We start from the raw sequence: 15,971 nt of genomic DNA on the forward strand, positions 1-15,971 counted from the left end.
CCTACCTCTCATGCATCATTAATTTTGTTAGTCATGAACCACATAATATTTTTCATTGCTAATTCACACCATTTTAAATGGGCTCCTCCAAATCAAATACTATATTTTTATTTGATATTGTGTCAATATTAGTTGAAATTCTATGTCAAATGGGGGAGAAGTTATTTAGAAACTAAAGTCATGCAAAATGTAAGCTAAAAGATATTATGATATGAAAATATATACTTGTGCTCCGAGGAACTTTTTTTTGTTTTGTTATGAGGGGCATAAGTAAAAGAAACACAAAATAAGGGAATAATTATTTATGAATTTGGATCACGATTCTCTGGGTCATAACTTGGAGAAAATTATGATACAAAATTATATACTAATGAGTCCTGATTTTGGATCAAGGGTTGAGCTCCAAATTAGGGCTAGGTCCTAGATCAAAGTCATGTCCCTAGTGGAGGTTGGGATCGGGTCATCGAGTCGAGGGTCGGAGTTAGGTCTCCAGTAAGGCGCTAAGGGCTAGGGTCAGATCCTACGTTTGGGTCGGGGTCGTCGAGTTCCATGTTTAGGTTGGGATTAGGATCGTCTAGGATCAGAGTTTGGATCTCAAGTCATGTCGGGTCGAGCGCCAAGTCCCATGTTCGAGTCAGGCTAGGGGTCAAGTCCCCGATCGAGGTTGGGGTTGAAATTACGTCCCAAATCGAGGTTTGGGTCAAGATAGTCTTGGGTTGATTAAGGGTCAAGGTTCAAATCCTAAGTCGAGGTCAATTGAGTCTTCGATCAAGGTCAGAGTTAGAGGTTGGATCTCGAGCTGAGGGTTAGGATCGAATCTCGAGTCAAGGTCGAGGTCAGAATTGAGATAATTATTGAAGTGTGTTTTGGATAGAGTTTGGACAAAAAATATTATAATCACACAATTGAGATAATGAGGGGAAGCCCCATTATCATACAATTTGTGAGCCAATTATTGAATATAGGGTGAGAAAGTAGAGTTGATACCTAAAAAATCCCTAAATTATTGAATATTTCTTGTGATAATCTTAAGAGTTGATACCTAACAAATCCCTAAATTATTGAATATTTCTTGTGATAATCTTAAGAGTTGATACCTAACAAATCCCTAAATTAATTATATCCATATTTTGTCAGTTTAATATTAAATTAATAGGGTGGTGTTGTTTTCTCCTTGAACTATAATAATTCCTATCAAAATTATACACGGATTAAAGGGATCTTCACACGATTCATTATTTACTATACATAAAATATACACTGATTAAAACAATTGTAATTTAAATTAATTCTACGAACCAACTACTATTAACCATATAATACTTGAACTTAAAACTATTTCTTCTCTTTCTCCCCTCAACCGTTCGAAATAAACGGAGGTTAAATATGCACCATTTGTTAATAGTAAAATCATTCAATGAATATTCATGTTATTCATCTTCTCCCTTTCATCCCTAATTCAAAGGAAGATAGAGAAACACTCCTTAATTAACTGATCTTATGTGCAAGTTAAGAGAAAAGGGAAATTATGGGAACATATAGATCAGAGGAAGATTATGATTACTTGTTCAAGGTGGTGTTAATAGGGGATTCTGGTGTGGGTAAATCGAATTTGCTATCGCGATTTACCAAAAACGAATTCAGCCAACAATCTAAGTCGACTATTGGCGTTGAATTCGCCACTAGAACCATTCATGTTGATGACAAGATTGTCAAAGCCCAGATTTGGGACACTGCTGGCCAAGAAAGGTACTCAATCCCAATTTTCTTTTGGTTTTATAACATGCATTGCATAACTGTATATGTATGCACTAGTTATTAATGTAACATTGCTCTCTCACCAAGAATCTAATCAGAGGTCTCAAATTCGAATCCAAAAAATGAAGAGCCTACAAGATAATTGAACCGGAAAAAGATTAGTTTTCATCATTTTGTACGATTTTTATCCATAACTTTTTTCCAACCATGATGTCCAGACCAACTTGTCTACTTACCTCAATTAGTTCCACATGGTACCTTCTACCTAACGAATAACAATATCTACCAAGGCTTAGACAAGTCGAAGAAATCACCTAGTATTTCTGTCATCACAGAGAGTTTTGAATCTAAGAACACATGGTTCTCTTCATTGATCATATTGATCAATCATACAATCAGATAGATATCATCTAATTGTTCCAAAGTCTATTAGATCATGTGAAGCAACAACAACAAAAAGAAAAAGAGAAAATTTTCGACAAGTCTTCGTATGCATCTTGGTTTACTTATGACTTGAATGCAATGTTCTTTCACCTGTAATGCCTGGAGGAATTGTTTCTAAATAGCTTTTGGCTATAAAATTAAAAACAGGTACCGGGCTATCACAAGTGCTTATTATAGAGGAGCAGTTGGTGCCTTACTTGTTTACGATATTACTCGCCATGTAACATTTGAGAACGTTGCGAGATGGCTCAAGGAGCTCAGAGATCATACAGACCAGAACATTGTCGTCATGCTGGTCGGGAACAAGGCAGATCTCCGCCACCTGCGTGCTGTTCCCACTGACGACTCAAAGGGATTTGCAGAAAGAGAGAATACCTTCTTCATGGAAACCTCTGCTCTTGAGGCGCTGAATGTTGAAAACGCTTTCACAGAAGTGTTGACTCAGATTTACCGGGTGGTTAGCAAGAAAGCTCTTGATGCAGGAGATGATCCAGCATCTTTGCCTGCAGGACAAACGATCCACATTGGAAATGATGTATCTGCTGTTAAGAAGGGCGGTTGTTGTTCCGGTTGAGCAAGGATCAACCACTCACTACTACATTTCTCAGAATGCAGATATATGAACTGCAGAAAAATGCAGGAATGCTGAGAATTTCAGGTTTCCTGTACAAAAATTGTATAGCACTCCCCACTCTACGACTGTAATTTAGCGGAAAGAAAAATTTGAGGAACCGAGGTGGGGAAATGGGGGATGGAAGTAAAATTTTGCTTAAGAACCATTTGTTGTCTTTTCACAAGTGTACAATGGCATTAAGAACATTTCAGCTGTGAAAATGGTAAGGTAACTTATCCACGCTACACAGAACGTCAACTGACAACAACTCAAAACTACAGTATTATTGATATGCACATCTACTGTACAGGAAATAAGTATCAAAACTCTTCTTAACAAAAAACAACTCAGGATACTATTGTTTTTCGTGTTGCATTGTTGAACTCATTGCAGGAAACAAACGGTCGAGGGAAAAAAGCACACTTGACTTGCCTAGACTCTCAGCGGGCACCAGCAGATTTTGGTCTTGGTACACATCCTATTACAATTTTGGTGTTTCTTTTTCAAGGAAGCAGATGCACTGAATTTGCCCAGGAATTAGTTGTTAGCAGTGAATGCACTTCCATCCGCATAGAGCTTGCAGCAAGTGAAATTTAAGAAGCCCGTAGGGCAGAGGTTGGAGGGGAGGGAGAGACTTCAGCTATTCATGAGTAACTTGTTTCATTGAGTAAAGAGAGTCTGTGCCATCCAAAAGACAAACATACTCAGAAACAAGAACTAATTTACTTTAGATGAACAACCAAACAAAACAAAGAAAAAAGAGATAGTTGCACCATCCCAATGGCAGAAGTTCATTCACTGTATTCTTGTCCCTCCAAATTAGACGAGAATAGTAAAATAACGACAGAAGTCAGAACACACTAACAATCATGATTTTTCTTCATTATTATTCTCTGCTTATTTTTTCACAAAATATCACAATGATTAAACAACATAAACCATTGAGCACATTCAAGACTACACAATTCGTGGTAAAAGCTAGCATACAATTCAAGTCTTTCAAAAGTGCTTTTCAAATTGATTAGCCAAACACAAATGGTCTCTCACCAAAAATACTTTTTGTAAAAGCACTTCCGTAAATCAAAATAAGTTGATTTCAGAAGCTTGGCCATGCTATATATCAGGTAGGTAAGATTATGGCAAGAGAAGGCTGCCTATACAAGCTTAGTCAACTAAAAACATTATATTTACTCTACATTCTTTTGTTTTTGGGAGCAAGGTCATTTTACTCCACCCTCTTTACATGGGAAAGAGTAACCCAGAGACCTCTTAATTCTCTATCTCATTTTCAGTTCCTTTATCTGAACTACTTGCGAATTGGAGGCAGTTGTGGAGTAGAATCAACTTATGGTTACAGAGACCTATTATCCAATTCGCAACATGGGAACAACACATGGAATGGGTGATAAAGAATGCAAAGGGAAGAACAATGAGAGCTCAAGCTTTTAAAATTGTACACACTGAATGTGTCTATATGTGTAGTGTTAGAGCACAGTTTCTACGCAACTTATTATTCTAGCTAAAGATTTGTTGAACACTACACATATATGCTATCTCTCGGGCAATGACTTCATAATCTCTGGCTTTCTTCTCAAAGACTAGCTGGTTCCGCTCTAACCATATGGCATAGACACATTTAGTGTGTACAATTTTAAAAGTTTGAGCTCTCATTGTTCTTCCCTTTGCACTCTTTATCACCCACTCCATGTGTTGTTCCCATGTTGCAAATTGGAAAATAAGTCTCTGCAACCATAATAGGATACCAAATTGACAAGTTGAACACATGAGACACGGAACTTTAAAGACAAGGAAAAGAAATAACTTCTAAGCTTGTCATCTTTCCTCCTATAAATTCAAGAGATAATGACCCCACATGGGAATTGAAACTGAGAATGTATTATGCCAGTTCATGCTAGAGCCCAACATGGTACAAGGAACGAGAGTGGAGAGCTGAGGAAAGAACTAAGGCAATTCAGAGAAACAGTAGCTAGTAGATATTCGCAAACAAAGAATGGTGGTGTTGACTATCTGATTTGGTAATGAGATCACATCTTCTCTTTCGGAAAAGCATAAAACTTGTAATAGACAAGGAAAAAATATAGTCAAGGATGAGGTGGTCCAGACAGGACAAAAACAATTAGCACTTGGGATGATATTTCACTAACAAGATGTCAATCAACACTTAGAGGGTCAATAGAATGTATATGCGCAGTTGCTCATCTAATGATCAAAGCTAAAAGGCAATGGCGATTAAAGTAACACAGCATAACAAGAGGCCGTTATGGAGATAAGATTCTCTGTGTGGGGAGAGTCGAGTCAAAATCCTGTCAAGAGCTTCCATGTATAATATGCTTCTTTCAATTACTAGTTGCTTGCTACATTCCAACTGAAAATAAGAGGCATTAGGCAATGCATCCAGAATTAGATTGACGCTTCTCCAGACAGGCTTCATTTATTTACAGCAAAGATCTCCCATTACATATGGATAAAGAGATCATAGGAAGTATATTAACTCTACATGTTTATTTGTTCCTTCCCAAGTTCACATATACAAAGAGCAAAGCAGCTACATTCTGTTCTCAGCAGGATAAAATAGGTGAATAGAAATGCATAAATGGTCAGATTTTTAATATTACATTCAACAAAGCAAATGAAACTATAAAGTAAGGTCAGGGATTGGATAAGCAACAGAGAGGGTTTCGGCATATGATGTCTCAAACAGACATGATAGACATACATAAGAACTCCTGATCTTTCATACAAGCATGTACATAAAAAGATCAAAGATATTGCAAGACTTCAGAGGCATATTTAAAAGAAAGAGAACATGTGGGATTTTCAGGATTTCTGTCCTCTCGTTAATGAGATAAAAGGCAAGAATGGCAATCTTCGGCGTAAAAGGAAAAGAATAAAACATGAACAATCAAAAAGGATTTAAACTTATCTACAAAAAAAAAAAAAAAAAAAAACAAAAGAAAGAAAGGAAGGAGGGTCAGCAGTTTCACTTCTGTCCACATGAGTTGAAGGGTAAATAAATGAAAGAAAGAAAGAGGATTCAAATCTGAACTTCTTCTCCTTGAGGTACCGTCCTTGTCCAGAGAAGATTGATTCTTTAAAATCAACTGGTAAAGTAGCAAGCTCTAAGAGGCTGGAATGTAAACGAAGCACACTTTCTCGAACGTGTTCTAGACTGCGAAATATCCTTAGAGATGATATTGACTTATCTTGGACGAGAGTTACAGAAGGGTGACAAAAAGGGCATTTTGGCAGCCAAAATTCACACACAAAAGACAATTGTCACTTTTTGGATGGTAAAAATTATTTTAAGCTTCCAATTTTAAAATTACTAAGCCACATTTACAACTTCTAATTCGTTCTCAGACAACTAAGAAAACATGGAAACAGTCCTTACTCCTTTGGTGCTCCCAATCAACCTTCAATCCATTCCTTACACTTCATTTGGATGGCTGTTACGCATTTTTTCATAATGTATCAAATTGTGTTGTTTTGTGTTGTATTGTATCGTTTGGTATTGTTTTAATGAATACAACGTTTGGACAGATTGTATCATTCTCCATCCTTACATGTCACACATAATCTACAAGAAAAATAGGGTAATGACGTGATCACACCAAATTGGTCATTGACTTCTCGTCGTTACCCAACGGATTTAACAATACGACACGATAAAATTTAAGTAACAATCATAAAAAACATTGTCTTTAAACTCAAACAAACCCCCAAACCTACTAATTGAAAAGGATGAATAGACAAATAAATCATCAAGCATGCCTTCAACCTAAGAAAGAGGGTTGAATTAGCCAAATTCTCTTATAAATGAAATGAAATTTATAAAAAGTGGATATAGAGAGTTCATCTAATCGATCCAAAGTGATTCAGGCATATTGTAAATGTAACCGAGCATAGTACAAAAACTCATTTTTTTTTTAAAAAAGAGTTACTCTGGCGCATTAGTCTTCCCATGTAACCTCCGTGTTTATAAAAACTAGGCATAATACATAAACGTGTATTTTAACTTGGATTCAGTAGCTCACATCTATGCCCTCCAATTTTGGGTGTGCATAAGTAGGCAAAGATGAACACACTCTATATACTCGGATCAATTTGTATTATGCCATATATGGACGTATGTTTCTACTTGTTCAACTTCATATGAATTTAAGTGTTTTCCAGCTAAGACTAGGCAAGTTTATGTATTATGCCTAAAAACAAAACAAGATCGAACAAAAACTGCGAGAAATTCAAGTTTCTAAAACGAACCTAAAATGAAATTGTCGTCATCATCAATTTCTCTTAACCTCCGGAACAGAAGCAACATCATCAGATGACGAAGACGAAGATGAAGAAGCATTTTTAGCATCCGACTCTTCGTGCTTAAAAGAGGGCAAAGGATTAGAGCCTTTGATAATCCAACCAAGGGCGTAAAATGAAAGCCCAGCTAAAATTGCAGTTCCCCAAGCGTGGGAATACCATTTGCTGTACTGCTTGATAGCGAATCTCCATTGCTCTCTCAGTGTCGCGGCGTCTGGGTTCGTACGATCCGGAGGGTTTGGAAAGTGTGGAGCGCCGGAAAATCCACCGTTAGATGATCCGCCGGAGATTTTGGGTGGATTTGTTGACGGCGGTGAAGAGAAGTTCTCGGTGGGTTTAGGTTTTTGATGGTCAGCCATGGTAGAAGCTTAAGGAAGAGGTGATAGAATCAAACTAATCCAAATACTATATATTTATTGGTTTTGACATTTGATTCGGTTCTACGGTAATTAATCATACACAAAAATAAATTAGTTTGCAAGTAAATACTTTTCGTCTTAATTTATGTAGCATTTTTTGAATTTTGAAATTTAAATAAATCTATTAATATTGAGATAGTTCAATCTAAATCAGTTATTGTTATTTCTCAAAGTAAATATGCCTTAGACATTTTTTTAGGAGACAAGAATGACGGGATGTAGACCTATTGACACTCCTATGAATTCGTATGTTAAATTCCTTCCCGACAGAGAAAGTCACTTAGTATTCATGAAAGATATAGACGGTTGGTTGGAAAGTTGAATTATTTCACAGTGACTAGACTTAACATCACTTTTGTTGTGAGTGTTGTAAGTCAGTTTATGATTTCCCTTGTGACTATGGGTGTGTAATGATCGACTCGGTTCAATTTTAAGTATTATCGGTTCAGTTTATCATTTTTTCTATTTTTAAATATGCTAAAACGATAACCAAACCAATAAGATATTTGTTATCGATTTTTTGTCTTTAACGGTTAGATTTTCGATTTAACCAATAAGAAAATGATTTCAAACCAAATATAGGACTTGTCCAACAATTTTGACACGAAATAAAAAAGAGAGAAATCAAATTACTCATTGAGTGCAAAGGTTCTGCTTAGTGTAGTAAAAGTAAAGCAAATACTCACAATTTACAATCCTAGTCATTGTTTAACCCTTGCCGTCGTTGTTTCAAACCCTGCCCGTCGTCGTTCTTAGTTCTTTAGGTTTTGACGTTGTGAACCTAAAGACTAAAGTAATACTAATACCTAAAGGGTAAATGCAGATAACAGAGTCAAATAGTATTAATTGTGTAGGGTTCTTATAGTTATAGTCTAATATAGTTACTATATTAATATTTTTTGTTTGATATTTATGTATAACTAAAAGCTAATATAGTAAACAATTATATTCTTAATGGGTTATTGGTTAACCCAATACCCACTATTAAAAAACCAATATGAAACCGATAATCTAATAATGTTTTTATAAAACCAATAAATAAACGTTAACCCAATAACTCAATAACAATAAACGAATAACACTTTTTCAGTTCGATTTATCGGTCGATTCGATTTTTGCACACCCTATTTATGATAGTCATTGGAATCATTGTCGGTGATAACAATATCAACATAAACAATCAAATAAATACATTGATTTGATGCAGAATGCCGATAAAATTACAGAGGTGATCATCTCCATTACGAGTCATGTCAAAATGCTGAATTACTGTGTTGAACTTCTCAAATCAGGCTCGAGAAGAATGTTTCAGACCATATAGTGCTTACGTGAGGGTGCACGTGCACCCATTAACTTCGAAAAAAATTATGTATATATATGTGTATATATAGCTTGAATAGGTGATATATTTTATTAGACTTTATTTGATACTAAAGTTAATTGGGTCTATTGGTTTCAACCTTTGGTTCATTTTTAGGTGATGGAACTGGGTTCGAATCCCACTTACTATATTTCTTTTTGTTATTTTTTCGTAAAAAGATTGGATAAAAATAAGGGGCTGATAGTTTCGAACTTGCGACCTCATGGTGCTAAGTAAAATTAAAAACCAACACTTCACAAAGTAAACTTTATCTACTATAGTTATTTAACTTGAATTTATAAGTTATTACGTTAGTTTTATATTTCTATGTTTAATAAAAATATATAGTACATGAATCGATATTGGGTGACATGTTTTAACTAACGTGCATTAGTTATTGATAGTACACTTATCGTCTTCAAATCCTAGGTTCGCCTTTGGTCACATAATACTCGTAGAATATCATTTAAGATGCAAATTGCCACATAAGATGACATAGTTATTTAACTTTATAAAAATTCAAGTGTCTTTATGCATACCCAAATTAGAGGGCATAAATGTAAGCTACGGTTAAGTTAAAAAGTATATTTATGTATTAGGATATAATTAACTATAAAAAATATGTATATAATTTATTGGTTCACTTCAACGTTTTTTTAATAAAATCAAAATCAAATATTATCGATTTTTAAAACTATTAAACCAAATAAAATTTATTTATATAGTAAGTTCGAATCCATTTTTATCCAACCGCGAACACCCCCAAGCAAAATGTTATTATATATACTAATATTTGACGTTTAGATATGATTGCTTGCCAAATATTTTTCTTTCTGTTAATGTATATATAACTTAGAATAAGTGACTATGAGCAGTAAAAGGTTTTCCATGCCAGAAATCACTTGGTAGTAGAAACAAGAAACCAACATCTAAAATTAGAAATAAGAAAGAACTAAAACAATCAACCTTAATCAACATACTTAATGAAAGAAACATATAAGCATTTTTATGTAGTTAACATATTAATGTTCTCGCGTAACTTATAAAGTTGTTGTCACGTGACTATTAAAATGTTATAGCCTTACAGGTTCGAGCTGTGGAAACAGTCACGGTAGACATTGTAGCTTCTGTACAAGAGCATCAATGTAAGAATCCTCAAGTCCTTTACTCAACAAACTACTAGGAGGTTACAGTCTTACAGGTTCGAGTTGTGGAAACAGTCTCTTGCAATCAGAGTAGACATTGTAGCTTCTGCACTAGGGCATCAATGTAAGAATCTTCAAGCCCTTTACTCAACAAGAACTCTCTCCACTTTGCGCGATTCACTCTTATTTTACGCCCCTCTTCACTCTCATCATTCATTACCAATTTGATTGCCTTACAAACTCCATCTCTAGTGAAAGATCCATTTTCTTCATTTCTCTCAACTTCCACTCCAGCTTTCAAGTCTCCACCAAACAATCTTGAATTAATGAATTGATCACCAAAATTTGGTACTAAAACCAATTGACACTCATTAATCATCGCCTCCGATAACGAGTTCCCGCCACAATGAGTGACAAAACATCCAACAGAAGGATGAGATAACATCAATTGTTGCTCTGCCCATCCTGAATGAACAATGCCTTTCCCTTGTGTTCTCTCTTTGAAACCTTCCGGTAATGCCTCTTCGATTGTCTCAGCTTCAATAGGCGGTTTTAAAGCAGCGAAAAACGGATAACCAGTAAGTTCAAGTCCCAAAACCAGTTCTTGAAATTGATCTTTCTTGAGATTACATTCACTACCAAATGCACACAAAATAACCGTCTTTTCTTTGAATTTTTCGAGCCATTTTGACCAATTTTCCTCTGTATTTGAACTCTCTATTGGTTCGGGCAAAACTGGCCCGGCTAACACAACTGGTTTCTTGAACTTATGCTCAACAAATTCACAATAAGGTCCTTCTATTTCTCGAGTAGTTTTGAATGCAATGGCATCCCCGTCTTGAAAAGCCAAAAGCAAACGTTGAGTGAACGATACAGAGCCAGAGCCAGAACCAGAACCAGAACCAGAGTTACTAGAATTCTTCCCCATCGAATGTAGAGCTACGATTAAACGAGCTTCATGTTTGTGGAGTTTGATTGATGAATCAATAGGAAAACCAGGTGGAGGTTCCATCATTTCAGCTTCTGAAGATGGATTTTCGCCACGCATAAGATAACCAACAGATGATGGAGTAATAGAACAGTAATGCACAGACTTAACTTTGTATTTTCGAGCAATGGATGGAACCCAATAAGCAAAATCATAGAAAATGAAATGGGGTTTGATTTCTTGAATTAAAGATTCAATCTTTGGTAATGTAAGATCCAATGCTTGACAAAGAAGATTCTGATTGAAAATAGGAACATCTGAAGTTGTTTCAGCTCCCAGTGGGAGTCCATCAACATGTGGAACTGTGACGGATTTGAAGTTTATGAGTTCAGGATAACGATTGAATTTTTCTAATTTGGAAAGTGTGTTTGTAGGATGGACAAAGAAAATTTTGTGGCCTCTATGTGCAAGTTTGTTGGATAGATGAAGAAATGAAGTAAGATGTCCCATGGCATACCATGGATACATAATAAAAGTTAATTTCTTGTCCTCCATTTTATCTTCTTTGATCTGCAAATCAACAATTTCGTATCAGAGTTTAAGTTTTATATACTGACAGTGTAAATTATTTACTCAATCCGACCGCTTATAATGTAAATTACAAGTAAATATGTTGATAAGCATTGATCACCTTTTTCTAGAAAATTCATGAGCGTTACACACGGAAAGTTCAAATAATCATGAATACGCATTTCAAGACTCCAAAACACTAAAATAAGAAATGTGACTTAAATTCTTTTGTATAAAAAAACAAGACTAGAAGTTGGAAATTAGAACTACTCGTCACTTTTTAACAAAAAATAATTAAATGGGAGTACTTTGTACTAACACATCAATGCCATAGTTGCACAAACACAAAGTATTAGTACTATCTAGTATGTGAGCTTCATATGGTTCATTCTAATGAATTTGCACTCCACAAATGCAACAATTAACCGATCTGAGGTGGAGCCAAAATTTTTAGTTTGCAGGTTTTTGAGCACAATTATGTTTGTTTACTAGGTTCTTGATAGGAGATTTTTTTTAACACAAATACAAATATTGAGCTAAAACTATTGAATTATGCCGAATCTATAAGTATGAATGGATTATCTTAGGCAATACGCTATTAAAATTTAATTTTGGGAAAATGATACCAAAGTAAACCACAAAGAGAATGTAAGATGGGGTCTTCCTATTTTTAACAAGAAAAGAAACAAATAACAAATTAATAAAAGTTACAATGGGATGAATTGGATCCATCCAATCTTAATCAAAATATGGAAAATATTCTAATAGGGAGTGTATCTATTTAAATGAGTGTTACGCTATGTAAATTTACCATATATAGATATCAGACATCAAGTGAGAAATAAAAAAAAAAGGGGGCTAAAGAGTTACCAATTCTTTTCTATCATCAAGTAGAGTTGTTGATTCAAATCATGAAAATGAGGAAACTTCTGAGAGGAAATACTGCTCCTTTAATGATTTTTACGCCGCATGAATCTAAATTAACCATGTAACGATATATTCAGTAGGTAAAATCTACAATATTTGAAAGTAGAGGGCAAAAAAGAAGTTTTTTTTATGCATGATAAATCAATGTTTTCAGAGAAAAATACCAGAAAGGAAAATGTTAAGGATCACAAGATTCATATGCAACAAATTAGTAGAGAAAATAGGAATAGACACGTGGCTAGCTATGAGCTTATTTCTAAGGGTTTTTCTAATTATATGATTGATAGCTCTTAAGTCGAATAAAATATTTATTTCCCTAGAAATAAAAAATGTAGCTACGATATTAAACATGACATAACATTATAAAACCGAAAAATTTGAAAGTAGAGTAGGTAGGGTGAATCAGTGAGGTATTAAACAAACTCCATATATATGTTGAGAGCATGACATGTGTCCCGATGACTAATCAGCAGGATGACATGTGTTACTTGTCTTCACTGCATGTTCATTATGTGTCGCTTCGAAAAACACGTGTCAACATATTTGATTTCATGCTCTTGTATAGAATTACTAGTTACAGTAGTCCGTGCAAGCACGGGCCCAATATATATATATATATATTATTTTATTATTATTTTTTTTTAATTTTTTTTATGTGACATTAATAAAATTTTAACGGTCAAACAATTTTTTTGTATGTTCTTTAAATTTTAAGTTGTTGATTATTGTGGTTAATAATACTTTATATGTAATTTTCAATATTCTCTTTGTCCCAATTTATGTGTCATTGATAGAATTTCGAAAGTCAAACAAATTTTGTATATGTCTTTTAGATTTTGAAGTTATTTAATTATTATGAGTTATAGTACATTTTACGTATATGTTACTTTTTTTATCCCAAACTATGTGACATTAGTAGAATTTTGAGAGTTGATCAAATTTTTTGTATATCCTTTAAATTTTGAAGTTGCTAATTATTGTGTGATTTGTAGTACGTTTCATGTTATTTCAAATAATATATGTTATTTCTTGTATCCTAATTTATATGGCACAAATAGATTTTGAGCTTCAACCAAATTTTGTAGATGTCTTTATAATATTTTAGGGTTTAATTACCTCTTTTTGATTTTTAATCCATTAATATGTTTTCTTCACAATTATCAGTAGAGCTACCTTAAACGGTGATGTGGCGCTCTCTATGACCTTCATTGTCATTTTTCTTTTTTCTCCTTTTTTGAATTTTTCTCAATTATATTATTTTTAAAAGTTATTTTCATAACTCACACTTCTTCATCTTCATAAATTATACTTTTAATTAGTATTAATAATATTCATAACTTTCAAACCTTTTATATTCATAACCCCAAAAAAATTAATTTTACATTAAATTAAAATATTCAATGCCTTTCTTTCTTTGGAGAGAAATGACATTAAATTAAAATGTTTGCCTCAATATGCTTAAGATGCTAGAATTCTTAAAGTTCATTTTAACTTTATGTATTCTTTTGTTGGAATAGCTTTGTTTTTATTTTGTATGTAGTTTGTTGATGATTTTTAAGAATTTTGTTTTTTTCTTCCTTTTTGCTAATCTTATTATAACTTTTGTTATATATGTTGTATGTTGTTTAATATATTGATAGATTTTTCGGATTTTTTTTATTTTTCTTTATGTTAATCTTATTTGAACTTTTATTGTATTAAGTAAAAATATTCTAATTAATTCTACTAAAGATTCACTAATTGAATGCTGAGAGAAATTAATTAATGTGAGAAAAGTACTGAAAGAAAGACTTAATCCTACTCCATCCGTCCAACAATTATTGTCTATTACACTATTTTAGAATGTCCTACAATACTTGTGCACTTTATGAAATCAATGGATAGTCTAAATTGCTAATTATTGTTGTATAATTTGTAATATCTTTTACGCAATTTTCAAATAATAAAAGTTATTTCTTCTTTCTCAATTTACGTGGTACTAATAAAATTTTGAGATTCAATCAATTTTTTTGTCTTTAAAATATTCTATTGTTAATTACTGTAAATTATTGTACTTTCTAAGTAATTTTCAAATAATATATATTATTTCATTTGTCCAATTTATGTGTCACTGATAAAATTTGAAGAGTTAATAAGATCTTTTACATATTTTTATATCTTTTGAATATTTAAGTAAATAATTATTGTGATTTATAATATTTTATACAATTATTTAAAAAAAAATTAACAACAAACAAAACGAATTCATCATAGGAAAATTACCAAAGCATCCTTCAATACATCAATAATGGATCCCACTTTTTGTTTTAAAAAATATGCATATTGGGAGGATATTTTTGTCCAAAGTGGAAATAGAATAAGTATAAAGCATTAAAGTCTTTTAAAATTTTAAATATGGGCCCAAATGAGGTAGGTAATTAATGGTGTTAAATTGTTCAATAATATAAATTTTAAAGGTACAACCATAAAAGAAGAATGTACAACACTATCTAAGCACATATCATCCAACACTTGTCATGTGCTAAGTAGTAGACATTCCCACTTATTATATATAGTAATATAGATATGATAACTCTTCAATATTTTTTTTTGTAATTTGATTAATGGAATGTCGATCAGTTGGTGCTGTGGTATTATAATATGAGGATTTATAACTGATCGAAATTCAAAGTTCATTAAACTTAGTCATTCTAATCAATATAATTGTAAGTGAATTGAGTTTATGCATGTAAATTTACTACGATCAAAGTCTTCAACTAAATAAAGGAACTTTGACAAGAAACCTATTAAAAAGTTGGTGTTGGAATAGTTGAAAATAAAAATTTATTCAATTCTTAAAAAAAAAAGCTTATTTACATCGACAAGATTGTCAAGTCTGTCAAAAGTTAATATATCTTAATATTTTGTCAATAAATGGTTTGTTAAGAAATAGTGAAATACGATACAAATAACAAATAAATAAAACGTTATCTCCCTCAATACATTTGACTCGAATAAAATGATCATCTGAACATTTAATTTAATTTAATTTGACACTCTATCTTACGTGAATTTAGAGCAAAAATATCCTCTCTCTTTTTTTTCTAACATGCTAGTAGGACCGACCAATTAAAGGGACACACGAAGGCTATATATACATCTTTTAGATACATTCGATTATTTAAGTGTTTTCAATTAAAGATAACTTAAAAGTTATATATTAAAAGATGAGTGACCTAATTTTTATTTGCTATAATAAATTTGAGTTGTTGCAATAATTATGGAATTATTACAACAACTATCAATTATCATCAAAAGATGTTGTAATAACTCAACAAATCTTTTAGTTATTGCGATAACTATTATAGTTGTAATAAATTTTGAAGTCGATAATTATTAAAATTTATTGGAGAAAAAAAAAGTAAGAGGAGGAGGAGGAGACGAATTTGTAATCGTTATCACACTTTAAAATCTTTAAGCATTTTGAATTTGTATC

General features: G+C 32.9%; 3 protein-coding genes across 3 annotated transcripts; 1 reads left to right on the forward strand and 2 right to left on the reverse strand.

Annotated features, from left to right (window-relative positions):
- The first annotated feature begins 1,451 nt into the window (after nt 1–1,451).
- LOC125810071 (ras-related protein RABA1f-like) lies at nt 1,452–3,539 on the forward strand. Its single transcript, XM_049489588.1, has 2 exons — nt 1,452–1,749; nt 2,350–3,539. The coding sequence occupies exons 1-2, from the start codon at nt 1,529–1,531 to the stop codon at nt 2,774–2,776; spliced, it is 648 nt and encodes a 215-aa protein (XP_049345545.1). The 5' UTR covers nt 1,452–1,528; the 3' UTR covers nt 2,777–3,539.
- Nucleotides 3,540–7,102: 3,563 nt separating this feature from the next.
- LOC125810079 (uncharacterized) lies at nt 7,103–7,525 on the reverse strand. The gene has a single exon (XM_049489596.1). It carries the CDS (start codon nt 7,504–7,506, stop codon nt 7,120–7,122), a length of 387 nt encoding a protein of 128 aa, XP_049345553.1. The 5' UTR covers nt 7,507–7,525; the 3' UTR covers nt 7,103–7,119.
- A 2,631-nt stretch (nt 7,526–10,156) lies between these two features.
- LOC125810042 (cyanidin 3-O-galactoside 2''-O-xylosyltransferase FGGT1-like) lies at nt 10,157–11,564 on the reverse strand. Its single transcript, XM_049489558.1, has one exon. The coding sequence runs from the start codon at nt 11,552–11,554 to the stop codon at nt 10,157–10,159; it is 1,398 nt and encodes a 465-aa protein (XP_049345515.1). The 5' UTR covers nt 11,555–11,564.
- Between the last annotated feature and the right edge of the window lie 4,407 nt (nt 11,565–15,971).

The sequence above is a fragment of the Solanum verrucosum genome, unplaced genomic scaffold, assembly GCF_900185275.1.
Source record: "Solanum verrucosum unplaced genomic scaffold, falcon-dt-bn FXZP01000281.1, whole genome shotgun sequence".
In the NCBI taxonomy this organism is placed as follows: domain Eukaryota; kingdom Viridiplantae; phylum Streptophyta; class Magnoliopsida; order Solanales; family Solanaceae; genus Solanum; species Solanum verrucosum.